General features: G+C 42.7%; 1 protein-coding gene across 1 annotated transcript in view; it reads left to right on the top strand.

Moving 5' to 3' along the window:
- The first annotated feature begins 4835 nt into the window (after positions 1–4835).
- Positions 4836–17610, top strand: part of gpsm1b (G protein signaling modulator 1b) — a 257312-nt gene continuing 244537 nt past the window's right edge. Inside the window, exon 1 of the mRNA XM_060841548.1 lies at positions 4836–5145. Within this exon, the coding sequence (XP_060697531.1) occupies positions 5139–5145 (7 nt within the window). The 5' untranslated portion in view covers positions 4836–5138. The remainder of the gene's footprint in view (positions 5146–17610) is intronic.

Genomic DNA, 17610 nt, shown 5'->3' on the forward strand with positions numbered 1-17610 from the left:
TTTCAATTTTGTAGTTCGAAGGATGGGAGAGCAAAACATTCACTAATCTGAGGCCAACTGAATATCTGATTATATCTCTTCCTCGCCCTAAATTAAACATCACACAACACCAGGTTATAGTCCAACAGGTTTGGACAATCACCTGATGAAGGAGTAGCACTCTGAAGGCTGGTGTTTCCAAATTAACCTGTTGCACTATAACCTGGTATTGTGTGGTTTTCAACTTTGTCCACCCCAGTCCAACACAGGCATCTCCAAATCATGTCACCCTAAATTGTTAGTGTTTTATTTTCCACTAATTAATAATTAAAGGTACTGTACTCTCTCGTATAGAATTTACTACAAAAATAACAGCGGTCTGACCAGTTTCGAGTGTTACAACAATCTGAGTCAGTATTAATTTTTAACTTTGTAAGTAGCCCAATGCATTTGGGCAGGGAGACAAATACAAGCTTGGGAGGTCTCTAATACAACATTGATGGAGTTGCACTTTTATGGGAAAGACAATCCAACAATTTGCGACACTATGTTAACAGTACATATAGACCTCTTGATTTCGATCATGTCGCCCGAGAGGCTATTTTATTGACTGAGAGAAGTTTGACACCCTCTGTCTTGTTGGGGGAACAGAACAATAAACAAAAGTAAAAACAGAACTAGCTGGAAAAAAAACTCAGCAGGTCTGGCAGCATCTGTGGAGAGAAATCAGAATTAACCTCGGTTCTGAAGAAGGGTCACTCGACCCAAAACTTTACTCTGACTTCTCTCCACAGATGCTGCCAGACCTGCTGAGCTTTTCCAGCAATTTCTGTTTCTGTTAACAACTTTCGCAGTTCTTCGGTTTAAAAGAAAACAAAAACACTTTCTTGCAAAAATCAGAATGATGATGGGCAACTAAATGTTCCAGGATATAGACGCTTCAGACTGGACAGGGAGGGAAGTAAAAGGGGGAGTGGAGTTGTATTGCTAGTCTGGGATGATATCACAGCTGTGCTAAAGGTAGACACTATCGGGATCATGGTCAGTGAGGCATTATGGGTGGAGCTGAGAAATAAGAAGGGTGCAGTTACATTGTTGGGGCTGTTTTACAGGCCTCCCAACAGTGAGCGTGAGATAGAATAACAAATAGATAAAAAAATTATGGAAAGATGTAGAGGCAATAGGGTAGTGGTGATGGGAGATTTTAATTTTCCCAACAAACAATAGACAATAGGTGCAGGAGTAGGCCATTCTGCCCTTCGAGCCTGCACCACCATTCAATATGATCATGGCTGGTCATCCTTAATCAGTATCCTGTTCCTGCCTTATCTCCATAACCCTTGATTCCACTATCCTTGAGAGCTGTATCCAACTCTTTCTTAAATGAATCCAGAGACTGGTCTCCACTGCCCTCTGGGCAGAGCATTTCACACAGCCACCACTCTCTGGGTGAAGAGGTTTCTCCTCATCTCTGTCCTAAATGGTCTACCCCGTATTTTTAATCTGTATCCTCTAGTTCGGCACTCACCCATCAGCGGAAACATGTTCCTGCCTCCAGAGTGTCCGATCCTTTGATAATTTTATATGTCTCAATCAGATCCCCTCTCAGTCTTCTAAACTCAAGGGTATACAAGCCCAGTCGCTCCAGTCTTTCAACATAAGGTAGTCCCGCCATTCCAGGAATTGACCTCGTGAACCTACGCTTCACTCCCTCAATAGCCAGAATGTCTTTCCTCAAATTTGGAGACCAGAACTGCACACAATATTCCAGGTGTGGTCTCACCAGGGCCCTGTACAGCTGCAGAAGAACTTCTTTGGTTCTATACTCAATCCCTCTTGTTATGAAGGCCAGCATGCTATTAGCCTTCTTCACTACCTGCTGTACCTGCATGCTTACCTTCATTGACTGGTGTACAAGAACACCCAGATTTCTTTGTACTGCCCCTTTACCTAAATTGACTCCATTTAGGTAGTAATCTGCCTTCCTGTTCTTGCCACCAAAGTGGATAACCATACATTTATCCACATTAAGCTGCATCTGCCATGCATCTGACCACTTACCTAACCTGTCCAGGTCACCCTGTAATCTCCTGACATCCTCCTCACATTCAACCCTGCCACCCAGCTTAGTATCATCAGCAAATTTGCTAATGTTATTACTAATACCATCTTCTTTCTGACTGGGATATACTTAGCGTCAGAGGTCTGGATGGGGTAGAATTTGTAAGAAGCATCCAGAAGAGTTTTCTAGAGCAGTATGTCAATAGTCCGAGGAAGGAAGGGGCCCAATTGGACCTGGTACTGGGGAACGAGCCAGGACAGGTGGTAAAAGTTGCGGTAGGGGATTTCTTTGGGAATAGTGACCACAATTCGGTAAGTTTCAGAATACTCGTGGATAAAGATGAGAGTGGGCCTAAGGGAAGAGTACTAAACTGGGCCAAGGCCAATTATATCAAAATTAGGCAGGAGCTCGGAAATGTGGATTAGACACAGCTATTTGAAGGGAAGTCCACATTTGATATGTGGGAGGCTTTCAAAAATAGGTTAAAGATAGTGCAGGAAAGGCATGTCCTGTTGAAGACAAAGGATAGGAAGGGCAAGATTTGTGAACCGTGGATGATAGGAGAAACTGTACGACTAGCCAAGAAGAAAAGGGAAGTGTACATAAGGTCTAGGCAGCTAAAAACAGAACAGGCCCTGGAGGAATAGTGGAAGAGTAGGACAAGTCTTAAATGAGAAATCAAGTGGGCTAAAAGGGGTCATGAAATAGCTTTAGCAAGCGAATTAAGGAGAATCCCAAAGCATTTAATTCTTATATAAGAAGCAAGGGGGTAACTAGAGAAAGGATTGGTCCACTAAAAGATAATGAAGGAAGGCTGTGTGTCGAACCTGAGAGAATGGGTGAGATTCTGAATCATTACTTTGCATCAGTGTTCACTGAGGAGAGGAACATGAATCTTGACATTAGAGATAGAAGTTTGAATAGTCTGGATCACATTGGCATAAGTAGGGAAGATATGTTGGGTAGGCTAGAGGTTGTTAAGATGGACAAATCCCAGGACTGGATGGAATCTGTCCCAGGTTGCTGAGGGAGGCAAGAGAGGAAATAGCTGGGGCCCTGACAGATATCTTTGTGGCATCCTTCAATACAGGTGGGTTCCGGAGGACTAAAAGGTTGCTTATGTTGTCCCCCTGTACAAGAAGGGTAGTAGGGATATTCTGGGTACGCACAGACCAGTGAACCTGACGTCAGTGGTGGGAAAGTTGCTGGAGAGGGTATTGAGGGATAGGATCTATTTATATTCAGAAAAGAATGGGCTTATCAGCGATAGGCAACATGGTTTTGTATGGGGGAGATCATGCCTTACCAACTCGATAGAGTTCTTTGAGGAAGTGACCAAGTTATAGCTGAAGGAAGGGCTGTTGATGTCATATACATGGACTTTAGTAAGGTGTTTGATAAGGTTCCCCATGGTAGATTAATGGAGAAATTGAAGTCATATGGTGTGCAGGGTGTTCTAGCTAGGTGGATAAAGAACTGGTTGAGCAACAGGAGACAGAGGAGTAGTTGAAGGAGTTTCTCGAAATGGAGAAAGGTGACCAGTGGTGTTCCACAGGGAGCAGTGCTGGGGCCACTGTTGTTTGTGATATACATAAATGATCTGGAAGAGGGCACTGTTGGTATGATCAGCAAGTTTGCAGATGACATGAAGATTGGTGGAGTAGCAGAAAGCATAAGGGACTGTCAAAGAATATAGGAGAATATAGATAGACTGGAGAGCTGGGCAGAAAAGTGGCAGATGGATTTCAATCCAGACAAATGTGAGATGATGCATTTAGGCAAGACTAATTCTAGAGCAAATTATACAATGAACGGAAGACCCTTGGGAAAAGTTGATGGGCAGGGAGATCTGGGAGTGCAGGTCCATTGCACAGGTAGATAGAGTGGTGAAGAAGGCATATAGTATGCTTGCCTTCATTGGATGGGGTGTTGAGTATAAGAACTGGCAAGTCATGTTAAGATTGTATAGGATATTGGTTCGGCCGCATTTGAAACACCGTGTACAGTTCTGGTCGTCACATTACCAAAAGGACGCTTTGGAGAGGGTGCAGAGAAGGTTTATGAGGACGTTGCCTGGTATGGAAGGTGCTAGCTATGAAGAGAGGTTGAGTAGGTTAGCTTTGTTTTCATTAGAAAAAAGGTGATTGAGGGGGGACCTGATTGAGATTTACAAAATCATGAAGGGTTTAGACATGGTGGGTAGAGACAAGCTTTTTCCCAGGGTGAAGGATTCCATAACGAGAAGTCACACTTTCAAGGTGAGAGGTGGAAAGTTTAAGGGGGATACATGTAACAAGTACTTCACACAGAGGGTAGTGGGCATTTGGAACGCATTGCCAGCAGAGGTAGTAGAGGCAGGCACGGTAGATTCATTTAAGATGCGTCTAGACAGATGCATGAGTAGGTGGGGAGCTGAGGGATACAGATGCTCAGGAATTGACTGACAGGTTGAGACAGTACATTTGGATCAGGCTTGGAGGGCCGAAGGGCCTGTTCCTCGGCTGTAAATTTTCTTTGTTCTTTTTGGTTGACTTGAGGACAAAAAAGAAAATTCTGAAGTAGTTCGAGCACTGGTCCCAGCTTCAGTGGGATTGACCATTCTCAGCAGCCACAATACTGTGAGATTCTCTCCAGTGAACAATGCGGACTGCAGGTGGCATGGTTGCTTCAGACAAGAAAACTTTTTGACAACTTTGCTTTTTCTCTTACTCGCCACAATACATGCTGACGAGTGGCGGATCTTCCAATTCAAGAAACGATAAAAATGGAAATACTAACTGTTGGTGGGGTGGATTAATAGTATTGGGGTGGGTGCTATCTCCCTCGCTGTCTCTGAGCCCCTTCTCAAAGCAGGAACCAGACAAAAGCGCCTGCGGCTTCCCGCAGCCGGTGCCGGCACTGGGAGGGACTGGGGAAGCAGATGGATAGAGCTGGTTCTCTCCCGTTCACTGCTGGGTACATCGCGGAGGTTCGAGGTTGTGGCGAGTTCCGACAGAGAAACATTGTATCCGATTGATTGTCTGTTTAGTAACATTGTTACAAAGAACAAGGTTTCGTTTTGGAGGGTGGGAAGGCTTGGAGTCACCTGCCGGCAAACATGTACAGTAAGTACAAAAAGTTTCTTCAAAACTTTTTTTTAAAGTCCCCTCGTCCGAAGAAAAACTAGAACAAGTTTGATGAATGACCAAATGTGTTAGATTTCTACTTCCTCCCCATCTCTAAAACCGTGTCATCAGGGTGTCGTTGGTTTGAACTTTTTTTTTGTTTTAACTTGGATTATTTAGTTGTAACTTTTTTATTTTATTTTTGTTTTTTTTGCGTGTGTAAGACTACGCTTATGTTCTTTTTGTTTGTTATTCATTCCCCCTCTGTATTTTCCGATACCGAGGCCTCGCATCAGACCTGGGCCCCCAGTAAGAATCCGAGCCGCAGGAGACGAGAACGGCGGCGGCTAGCCATTCCAGATTTGTCACCTTCATTAAAGATTTGGCTTAACCCGAATGAGAGGAGTCAGGGTTTTTTGTTTGCTTTGATATTGAGGTTTGATTATAAAGGGAAAAAAGTTGTGGGAAGTATAGGACCAGCGTTGTTCACCCTGAATTGCTGACAGGAGGAAACGAACAGCATCCATTAACTTGTAAAAGCAGTTAACGTTAAAATATTTTAAATTTAAAACCTAGTACCTGTGGAGCTTACGAATCTCACTGCATTCGTAAAATATGCCCTGTGTTGTATTCTCATGCTGAAGTGGCGTATTTGAGCTGGCAAATGGTTTCAGATTTGTTTACATGAAAATAGACACTAGGGACTCATTGTTTACTTGGGAGTTTCTCTTGTGGTTTCATATCAACTGGCCTAGAAGTTAAAAGCTTTATTCTCTGTGTTTAAAATCATCCAAGCAGTTTGTTGGTCTACTCTAAAACTTATGTTTTAGATAAGACATGCTGCTCTCTTTACTGAAATTCTTTTCACAAAAAGGCCACTGGTATTGGATGATGGTGAACCAGATTCTGAGAGTATGTCTAAGAGCGTTACGTTCCCTGGGTACAGAGCAGTGTGCATCAACCTGTCAACTTGGCACGTTGCCTTAGCAGTTCCATATAGTTATGGAGATCGAATTGCTACCCGCAGCCCAGTTGGTCAGGTATTGATGCTGCAACTGATTCTGTCCAGAAGATGTAGGAGCAGGACTAGGCCATTAGCCCATCAAGTCTGTTCCACTACTCCTCGAGATCATAACTGATCTAATAATCCTCCTGTCCACTTTTCTGCCATTTCCCAGTAACCCTTCATTCCCTTACTCTCTTCCATCCTTCTACGTTGGGCAGAAGATATCTAAGTTTGAAGACTGGTATGAACATATTTAAGAACAGCTTCTTTCTTGCTGTTATCAGATTTTTGAACAGACATGTGAAATGTTAATGTTGATCTCTCTCTGTGCACCTTCTGTGGAGTTGATGAACTTTGTATAGTATGATTTGTCTGTACAGCATGCAAAACAATACTTCTCACTTTCTCAGTAAATATGGCAATAATAAATCAAATCTGTCTATCTTGGCCTTGAATACACTTGACAAACCAGCCTCCAATATGCTTTGAAGTCAAGAATTTTTCAGATTCACTAATCCTCGGAAGAAATTCCTCCTTATCCTGTCTCAAATGTGCGACTCTCAGTCTAAGTTTATGTCCATGGAAACAATTCTTGCCTCTGTCTGGTCCACTACAAATCTTGTATGTTTCAAGGTTAAAAATTATGCAACAAAAGGTTATAGTCCAACAGGTTTATTTGGAAGCACTAGCTTTCGGAGCGCTGCTCCCTCACCAGGTAGTTGTGGAATATAAGAGCATAAGACAAACAATTATACAGCAAAAGTTTACAGTGTGATGTAACTGAAATTATATATTGAAAAAGCCTGTTGTTAAGGAATATTTGTTAAGTCTATCATCTTTCAGAATGGGCAGGTTGGTTTCAGTTCTTTCAAATGTAAATTTCAGAACTTTCTAAAGTTACATTCTCAAGTGAATTTTAACAATAGGTGCCATGTTGGCCCAGAAAAGGCATTGAAGGTGTGAGGTGCCCTGTGTGAGGCTGTCGGTGCCCCAATGTTCAGACTGATTCTAATCAAAAAAAGGCATTTACAGAATCTTACATGGAAGATTTTTGGTGGGCGGGGAAGGGAAGGGAAAGGGAAAGCAACAGGGAGTATGGAGTCAGGTAGAAAGATAATCAGCAGGTTAGCATGTGTGCTGGGCTGAAGTTCAAGGCAGAATAGGAATGAAGCAAAAAGGAAGGATAACTTAGGACATATTACTAGAGATGTTGGAAATCATGAGCATAAGAAAATTAGCATTAAGGCGCTTTACCTGAATGCTTGTAGTATTTGTAACAAAGTAGATGAATTAATGGCACAAATCATCATGAATGATTATGATTTGGTAGGCGTCACAGAGATGTGGTTTTGGGGGTTCAGGACTGGCAGTTAAACATCCAAAGATTTACAACTTATCGAAAAGACGGGGAGGCAGACAGAGAGGGTGGGGTTGCCATGTTAGTTAAGAATGAAATTAAATCTATGACACTGAATGACATAGGGTCAGAAGATGTGGAGTCTGTGTGGGTGGAGTTGAGGAACCACAAAGGCAAAAAAACCATAATGGGAGTTATGTACAGACCTCCTAACAGTGGTCAGGACCAAGGATGTGAGATGTACCAGGAAACAGATAGGGCATGTCAGAAGGCAAGTTGATGCAGGAAGGCTAGTGCTGGGAGATAAGGAAATAGCTGAAGAACCTAATAGGCACTTTGTGTCAGTCTACACAGTGGAAGATATGAGTAAGATCCCAACAATTAAGGAGAGTCAGGGGGCAGAGTTGAGTATGGTAGCCATTACAAAAGAGAAAGTGCTAGAAAAGCTAAAAGGTCTAAAAATTGATTAATCTCCTGGCCCTGATGGGCTACATCCTAGAGTTCTGATGTAGGTGGCTGAGCAAATAGTGGAGGCATTGGTAGTGATCTTTCAAAAGTCACTCGAGTCAGAGAAAATTGCAGTTGTTACCCCCTGTTCAAGAAAGGACCAAGACAAAAGATGCAAAATTATAGGCCGATTTAGTCTAACCTCTGTTGTTGAGAAAATTCTAGAATCCATCGTTAAGGATGAGATTTCTAAATTCTTGGAAGTGTAAGGTTGGATTAGAACAAGTCAGCATGGGTTTAGTAAGGGGAGATCGTGCCTGACAAATCTGTTAGAATTCTTTGCAGAGGGAACAAATAGGTTAGACCAGGGAAACCCAGTGGATGTTATTTATCTCGACTTCCAAAAGGCCTTGATAAGGTGCCTCATGGGAAGTTGTTGAGTAAGGTGAGGACCAATGGTGTTCAAGGTGAGCTACTGGCACCAATTGAGGATTAGCTATCTGACAGAAGGCAGAGTTGGAACACAAAATTTTTTTTTCGGAATGGCAGCCAGTGACAAGTGGTGTCCCGCAGGGTTCAGTGTTGGGGCTGCAGCTGCTCACTTTATAGTTAATGATCTGGATGAAGGGACTGGGGGCATTCTGGTGATGTTTTGCTGATGATACGAAGTTAGGTGGACAGGCGGTAGTACTGAGGTGGTGGGGAGGCTGCAGAAAGATTTATACAGTTTAGGAGAGTTGTCCAGGAAATGGCTCGTGAAATTCAACGAGCAATGTGAGGTCATGCACTTTGGAAAAAAAAGAGTACAGGCATGAACTATTTCCTAAATGGTGAGAAAATTCATAAAGCCAAAGTACAAAGGGATCTGGGAATGCTAGTCCAGGATTCTCTAAAGGTTAACTTGCAGGATGGGTCTGTGATTAAGAAAGAGAATGTAATGTTGTCATTTATCTGAAGAGGGTTGGAATATAAAAGCGGTGATGTGCTTCTGAGACTTTATGAAGCTCCAATTCGGCCTCATTTAGAATACTGTGTCCAGTTTTGGGCCCTGCACCTCTGGAAGGACATATAGGCACTGGAGCGTGTGATCTCTGGAATGGTAGGCCTAACATACGATGATCCTGGGATTGTATTCATTAGAGTTTAGAAGGTTGAGGGGAGTTATAGAGTCATAGAGATGTACAGCATGGAAACAGACTCTTCAGTGCAATCCGTCCATGCCGACCAAGTATCCCAACCCAATCTAGTCCCACCTGCCAGCGCCTGGCCCGTATCCCTCCAAACCCTTCCTATTCATATACCCATCCAAATGCCTCTTAAATGTTGCAATTGTACCAGTCTCCACCACTTCTTCTGGCAGCTCATTCCATACCCGTACCACCCTCTGCATGAAAAAGTTGCCCCTTAGGTCTCTTTTATATCTTTCCCCTCTCACCCTAAACCTCTGCCCCTTTAGTTCTGGACTTCCTGACCCCAGGGAAAAGACTTTGCCTACTTACCCTATCCATGCCCCTCATAACTTTGTAAATCTCTATAAGGTCACCCCTCAGCCTCCGACACTCTAGGGAAAACAGCCCAAGCCTGTTCAGCCTCTCCCTGTAGCTCAAATCCTTCAACCCTGACAACATCCTTGTAAATCTTTTCTGAACCCTTTCAAGTTTCACAACATCTTTCCGATAGGAAGGAGACCAGAATTGCACGCAATATCCCAATAGTGGCCTAACCAATGTCCTGTATAGCCGCAACATGACCTCCCAACTCCTGTATTCAATACTCCGACCAATAAAGGAAAGCATATCAAACGCCTTCTTCATTATCCTATCCACCTGCGACTCCACTTTCAAGGAGCTATGAACCTGCACTCCAAGGTCTCTTTGTTCAGCAACACTCCCTCAGACCTTACCATTAAGTGTATAAGTCCTGCAAAGATTTGCTTTCCCAAAATACAGCACCTCGCGTTTATCTGGGCCACCTCTCAGCCCATTGGCCCATCTGGTCCAGATCCTGTTGTAATCTGAGGTAACCTTCTTCGCTGTTCACTACACCTCTAATTTTGGTGTCATCTGCAAACTTACTAACTGTACCTCTTATGTTCATATCCAAATCATTTATGTAAATGACAAAAAGTAGAGGACCCAGCACCAATCCTTGTGGCACTCCACTGGTCACAGGCCTCCTGTCTGAAAAACAACCCTCCACCACCACCCTCTGTCTTCTACCTTTGAGCCAGTTCTGTATCCAAATGGCTAGTTCTCCCTGTATTCCATGAAGTCGAAACTTAGAAGATAATGCATGGCTTAGAAAGGGTGGACACTGGGAATTTGTTTCCGTTAGGTGGGGAAGACTAGGACCTGTGGGTACAGCCTTAGAATTGGAGGGGGTCAATTTAGAATGGAAATGAGGAGACATTACTTCAGCCAGAGAGTGGTGGGCCTGTGGAATACATTGCCATGGAATACAGTGGAGGCCGGAGCGTTAAATGTTTTCAAGGCAGAGATTGATAAATTCTTGATCTCGCAAGGAATTAGGGACAATGGGGAGAGTGCGAGTAAGTGGAGTTGAAATACCCATCAGCCATGACTAAATGGCAGAATGAACTCAATGGGCCAAAAGGCCTTACTTCCGCTCCTATGTCTTAAGCTCTTATGGATTTGTGCAGTTTTTGAGCAAAATAAAATGTAACTCTGCAAGTACAAATTCAACCCACAAACTTGTATGTGAGTTTGTTGGGGGGTGGGGCGCAGGGGGGCATGAGTGTCTGTGAGAGAGTGTGTGAGTGTAAAGGGGTATAAGTCCGTGAGAGGGTGTGTGTATGAGCATGGGTGTGGGAGTGTCTGTGTTAGCGTATCGATCTGTAGGAGGGTGTGCCTGTGTGTAAACGTAGTGCAGTGGGGTCACCTGTAGTGTGACCTGAACCCAAGGTCGCGGTTGAAGCCATCCCCATGGGTGGTTAACTTGTCTATCAGCTTCTGCACAACACAAAGTGGCCGAGCAGAGGCTGATAGCTAAGTTTGGTACCCATGGGGATGGCCTCAACCAGGACCTTGGGTTCATGTCACACTACAGGTGACCCCACTGCACTACACACGCAGATGCAGGTACGCACGCACACTCTTACAGACCCCTAAACCACGCAGACCCCCTCTCATACACAAGCACTGTCTCATATGCTTACGCATACACTCCCACACTCTCATGCACACACACACACACCTTTTCACAGACTTATACCCCCATGCATTCTCACTCACACACATACGCACAATGTCTTGCAGAAGCTCATACACATCCTGTGCGCACACACATGCAAATAAGTTTGTGGGGTGAATTTGTACTTACAATATTACATTTTATTTTGGTCAAAAACTGCATGAATCCATGTAAGATTCTGTAAATCCCCTTTTTTAGATTAGAATCAGTCTGAACATGGGGGCACAGACAGCCTCACACAGGGCATCTCACACCTTCAATGCATTATCTGGGCCAACATTGCACCTATTATTAAAGTTCACTTGAGAATGTAACTTTTAAGAAAATTCTGGAATTTACATATGAATGAACTGAAGCCAACCTGCCCATCCTAAAAGATGAGAGACTTAACAACCAATCCAGGTCAATTTCAATTATATCACACTGTAAACCTTTGCAATAAATTTTGTGTTCTACGATCTTATACTCCACAACCACCTGATGAAGGAGTAGTACTCTGAAAGATAGTGCTTCCAAATAAACCTGTTGGACTCTCACCTGGTGTTGCGTGATTTTTAACTTTGTACATCCCAGTCCAACACCGACATCTCCAAATCTTGTATGTTTCAATAAAGTCACCTTATTCTTCTAAGTTACTGTGATTACAGGTCCAACCTACTTAACTGCTTCTCATAAAATGGTTCCTCCGTACTTCTTATCAGCCAAGTGATTCTTTGCTGGAGCACCTATAATCCAACTTTATATTTCCTTCGACAAGGGACCCAGAATTCTAGCATTCCCGCTGTCATCTGACAAGTGCTTTGTATAGTTTTGTCAAAATCTTCCTACGTTTATATTCCATTCTCTTCAAAGTAAAGGCCAATGATCCATTTGTCATGAGGAAATTAGTTAGCGGAGCTTGACCAAAGGGAAGGGCATGGGTTTCTGAGTGTCTGGGAGTTCAAGGAGCAGAAAAAAACAGCATAATTTCATCCGGCTCTTCATTATTTGCCAGGGGCCTTTGTTCAGAAATGTGGATGGCCAGTTGGTGAAAATCCGGTCTGATAATCTGATGCTTGCTTTCCAGGATTGTACATAAAAGGTTAAAGTTGGAGTTTTCCTGTGTCTAGACTAGTTCTATATGAATGTAAAAGTTGAACAAAGTATACTTGGCAAGTTTGGTAAATAAGTTGTAGAATCATGGCACAGAGGTAAGCCGTTCAGTCCATCATGACTGTACTGGCTCCATTTGGTAATATCAAAAGGAATGAAAGCAAATACCATGGATGCTGGAAATTTGAAATGCAGACTTAAAATACTAGAGAGACGCTGTTTTCAAGAGCCTCTTTCCCCCCGTAAACTTGCATTTTTCTCTAAGAACCATGGCAACATACATTTGTTGTGCACATTTTTGACAACAAAATGTTCCAAGAATTAGCTGAAATAAAGAAAAAAACTTTCATGTCCAACTGCAAAAGGAAATGTCAGGAGAGATGAGTTGATGTTTGAATGGAGGTGTTGACCTGAGAATGAAATTTGGAGATGCAAACCAAAGACAGTTGCTTCAGCTGTCCCAAATATTTCGAGGCAATTTATCCAATGTTATATTCCAGGCAAGCAGTATGCAGATGTGTTAGTGTGGTCATGTCACTAGATTGGTAATCAAGAAATTGAGCTGATGTTCTGGGGACATGGATTTAAATCCCACTGTGGCAGATAATGAAATTTGAATTCAGTTTATAAAAGACTGGATTGTTGCAAACCATGAAGCATATCTCAACCAAGATGTTATGAAACTTGAAAGGGTTCAAACAAAATTTACAAGGATGTTGCCAGGTTTGAGCTATAGGGAGAGGCTGTATATGCTGGGCTATTTTCCCTGGAGTATCGGAGGCTAAGGGGTGATTTTATAGGGAGTTGTTAAAATCATGAAGGGCGTGGATAGGGTGAATAGCAAAGGTCTTTTCCTTAGGGTGGGGGAGTCCAAAACTAGAGGTCATAAGTTTGAAGTGAGACGGGAAGGATTTAAAACAGATCTAAGGGGCAACTTTTTCACACATAGGGTGGTACGTGTATGGAATGAGCTGCCAGAGGAAGTGGTGGAGGCTGGTACAATTACAACATTTAAAAGGCATCTGAATGGGTACATGAATCGGAAAGGTTTAGAGGGATATGGGCCAAATGCTGGCAAATAGAACAGGATTTATTGAGGATATCTGGTCAGCATGCATGAGTTGGACTGAAGGGCTGTTTTGTGCTGTCCATTTCTATGACTCTAGGACATGCCTTTTTAAAGTTTTTAAACTGAAGCTTTGCAATGGAGGATCAGGGAGACCCCAGGTTAACCAATTAGCCCTCTATTTCTGATAAAGCATAAATAATTGACCATTTTAAAATGTGATACTCTTGCATGTGTCCTGAGAAATACAAGCTGAAAAATCAGAACAGCATTTCTTTTAAGTAATACTTTCAAGAGTGAAGAAATTCATTGTTGGGGAGTACTTCACACAAAGTGTACTGAAAATCTGGAAATCTGAGGTTGGGGGAAGGGTAATATGAGTTTCGTAAATAAGAAGGCTGGATTTTAATACAGTTGGATATTAAAGGTTAGGAAACCAAAGTTGATGAATAGAGTTGGGATACAAATCATCAATGACTAATAGAATCCCTACAGTGTGGCAGTCAGCCATTTGGCTTATCAAGACCACACCGTCTCTCTGAAGAGCATTCCATTCAGACCCACTCCATCTCTGTCACTCTGCATTTCCCATGGCTGACTCATCTGGCCGATATATCCCTGGACACTGGGCAATTTAGCATGGCCAATCCACCTAACCTGCACATTGTTGGACTGTGGGATGCCATTGGGCACCTGGAGGAAACCTATGCAGACAAGGGGAGAATATGTGTGGAGTTTGCACATAGTCACCCAAGGATGAAATCAAACCTGGGTCCTTGGCGCTGTGAGGCAGTAGTGTTAACCACTGAGCCACCGTGCTGTGAACTAAAAGGCTTGAAGGGCTGAATGGAATATTGTTCAAATTCAGAAAGCCTGTGGTGAAGAAGGATTCTGTTGACCATCTTCACACAGTTTTAAATTTATTTAGAGTGTAACTTTCTGCGCATATACCCAACCATCATTTTTAGTGAGAATTTTCTCATATGTATTTTTTCTGCCTTTTTTTAAATATCCAGAAGTGTTCGTAGATATAACTGAGCATTTTTTTCCTGTCACCAAATCACCTTTTTTTTTACACCAGTAATAACACCCATGTTCCCCACTTGATCAAGGATGTGCAAAGCCTGTTAAGGGTGATGCAGACCACCAAGATTGAGGGGTAGGAGGCTGAATCCAAATGGAGTTGGAAGGAGACTTTGCATGCGTTCAAAACTCCGATCAATACCCTCCGCCTGATGAAGGAGCAGCACTATGATAGCTTGTATTTTCAAGTAACCTGTTGGACTATAACCTGGTGTTGTGACTTCTGAATTTGGTCACTCCAGTTCAACACCAGGGCCTCCACATCATGCACGCAACTAGACACAGTTAATAGCAATTAACTATTGTTCTTTACTGGTCTGTACCAATGTACGTACCATAATGTCTTATCCCTCCTGCTCAACTACGTTTCTCCTAATCTTTCCTGCTTCTGCATAGCTGTGCAGCCAAGAGAGAATATTGCTGCTCAATCTTGATAACAACAATATTCCCCCTTTTTGTGGGATTATCACATTTCCTCTCTTATGTTTGTATGGCTCTGTGCTATAACATCAGGTTATGACAGACCTCCACATTCTCATCAGCAATTGTGAGGCAGTCTTCTTAGAGACTGGTTATATTTTTAAAATCTAGCACTTTGAATAAATAGCCGAAAAGACGGCATGACAAAATTTTATGTTTGGCTGTAATCAGCAAACTAAGAATAAAATATCGACTAAGCACAATTCATGTCGGCAAGTTGTGCATTAAAAAAAGCCAAACATGGTCTTGCTTTTACTTTTTAACACAACAAAAAAAAACTCACTTCACACTTATGGTTGTCACTGTCCCTTAGGTAACCACCTGACTTCCTCAGAAACAGTTCCTAAAGGAATTCTTAACTCCTTTATGGTTTAATGTACCTTTTGTTTTCCCCTGCAGCAGCTATATTCATGATGGTTTTAGTGCTGTGCGCTCTTTGTAGACAGTAAGGATGTGGTGGTAACACCTCTATTACTTTCTTTTCCCAGAGTGATAACTTACAGATATTTTCTATTCAACCTGTTCAGGGATGCTCCTCCAAGCCTCTGGGGCAGGTGGGACCTAAACCTGGGCCTCCTGATCCAGGGGGAGATACACTACTGCTCCATCACAAGAGAGGCCCCACTAGTAACTTTATTATTTTTTAATCAATCTAATCAGATATGTTATGGTGCATGTAGGGCAGCAAGTTAAAAATCTCACAACACCAGGTTATAGTCCAACAGGTTTATTTGGAAGCACAAGCTTTCGAAGCGCTGCTCCTTCATCAGGTGTTTGTGGCCCACAACCCACCTGATGAAGTAGCAGCGCTCCAAAAGCTAGTGCTTCCAAATAAACCTGTTGGACAATAACCTGGTGTTGTGTGGTTTTTATCTTTGTACATCCCAGTCCAACACCAAATCTAGGGCAGCTAGGCCTTGAATCAGGCCTGCTCACCCAAAATTATCGACATGACCACTATCCTGCTGGTAACTTTAGTTCTTCTATTCAGTGATGAACAGCATCTGTTCGTGGTTTAATCTTTCCCTTTTTTTTAATATACTCTTTAAACCTTCCCAAGCACGTGTTGAGGCCATCTGACCCCCTATCTCCTTCTGTGGCTCAGTGGTGTATTTTATTTAATTACAATGCAAATAAACTTGGGCTCTTTAGATTTTAGTTTACTTCGATTTAAATTGCTCCCTTAGCAATTTTGCAGGGTGAAGATTGTAATTAAGAATTGTTGTCTAAATGTGACTGCAAATGCCCTTATGCCTGTGGTGTATAAGTGGGAGGAGGAAGATAAATCTATCTCTAAATGACTCATTGTGGTCTAATGTATCTTTTTCTTTTACCCAGCAGCAGCAATTTTCATGATGGATTTAGTGCTATGCATTCTTTGCAGAAAGTGAGGATGTATTGGTGACACCCTGTGAAAGCAGGAAGTCACAGTCTAGTGATGAGCATTTAAGCATTTCATGTTGGAATTCTGCACAGTAAGCAGCAATCAAAAATGTTCACCTCTCCAAGGATTTCTTGTGTATAAGGAGCAAGATCAGAATTTTATGTAGATAAGCTAAACAATCAACTTGCAGGCAGCAAAGTCACCCAAAGAACAAGGTGTTAAATGAGCAGTTTATCTTTTTTAATTATGTTTAGTAGATAAGTGTGAATTGGCAAACTGTGAGAACTCCCTTGCTTTTGTTGGTGTCACGGGATCTTTTACCTGGGAAAGATGGCACTTCTGGCTGCCAGGTGCTCAAGTGTCAACCTGAATTAGTGTTGTTATTTTTAATCAGTGTTGTCCAGCCGTTTTATGACACCACTCTGGAGCAGCTGGGGCTTTAAACCCACACCCAGATCAATGCTGTCCAATGCTTTGCATTAATTGCCATGTGTGTCCAATTGCATTTCTGACTACTCGATAATAAGTGCATAATAAACTCTGGCATGTGGTCTCAGTGCTCATTTGCATGTTTTGTGCAAGTGAACTTTCACTTGTTTTTGTACTTGTCAATAGAATGATGAGTGGCATAGCAGCTCATAGCACCTCTGCCTCACATTGCCAAGGAACCGGGTTCGATTCCAGCCTCAGGCGGCTGTGCAAACTCCACACAGACATTCTTCCCGTATCTGTCTGGGTTTCCTCCGCCTGCTCCGGTTTCCACCCACAATCCAAAGATATGCAGGTTTGGTGAATTGGCCATGCTAAATTGACCATAGTGTAGGTCATTAGTCAGGGGTAAATATAGGGTAGGGGAATGGGTCTGGGTGGGTTACTCTTTGAACGGTCAGTGTGGACTTGTTGGGCCAAATGGTCTGTTTCCACACTGTCGGGTTTCTAATTCTAATTCTAAAATTATGAAAAGCAGAATGAGTGTTTTACCAAAAAAGTTTTTGGGCCTCTATTTGACATGTTACCCAGATGAACGTGTCGCTCTCCCTCAGTACGACACTGAAGTGTCACCTTGGATTGTGTGCCCACGTTCCTGGAATGGGACTTGAATTTACAATTTTCTGATACAGAGGTAAGAGCACTGTTACTGAACTAAGACTATAGAGCATAGAGCATTAAGTGCAGTACGTGCCCTTCAGCCCTCAATATTGTGCCGACCTGTGAAACCAATCTGAAGCCCATCTAACCTACACTGTTTCATTCTTGTCCATATGCCTATCCAAGGACCATTTAAATGCTCTTACAGTTGGCAAGTCTACCACTGTTGCAGGCAGGCCGTTGCCCCTACT

The sequence above is a fragment of the Hemiscyllium ocellatum genome, chromosome 21 (genome assembly GCF_020745735.1).
Source record: "Hemiscyllium ocellatum isolate sHemOce1 chromosome 21, sHemOce1.pat.X.cur, whole genome shotgun sequence".
NCBI classification, from domain to species: domain Eukaryota; kingdom Metazoa; phylum Chordata; class Chondrichthyes; order Orectolobiformes; family Hemiscylliidae; genus Hemiscyllium; species Hemiscyllium ocellatum.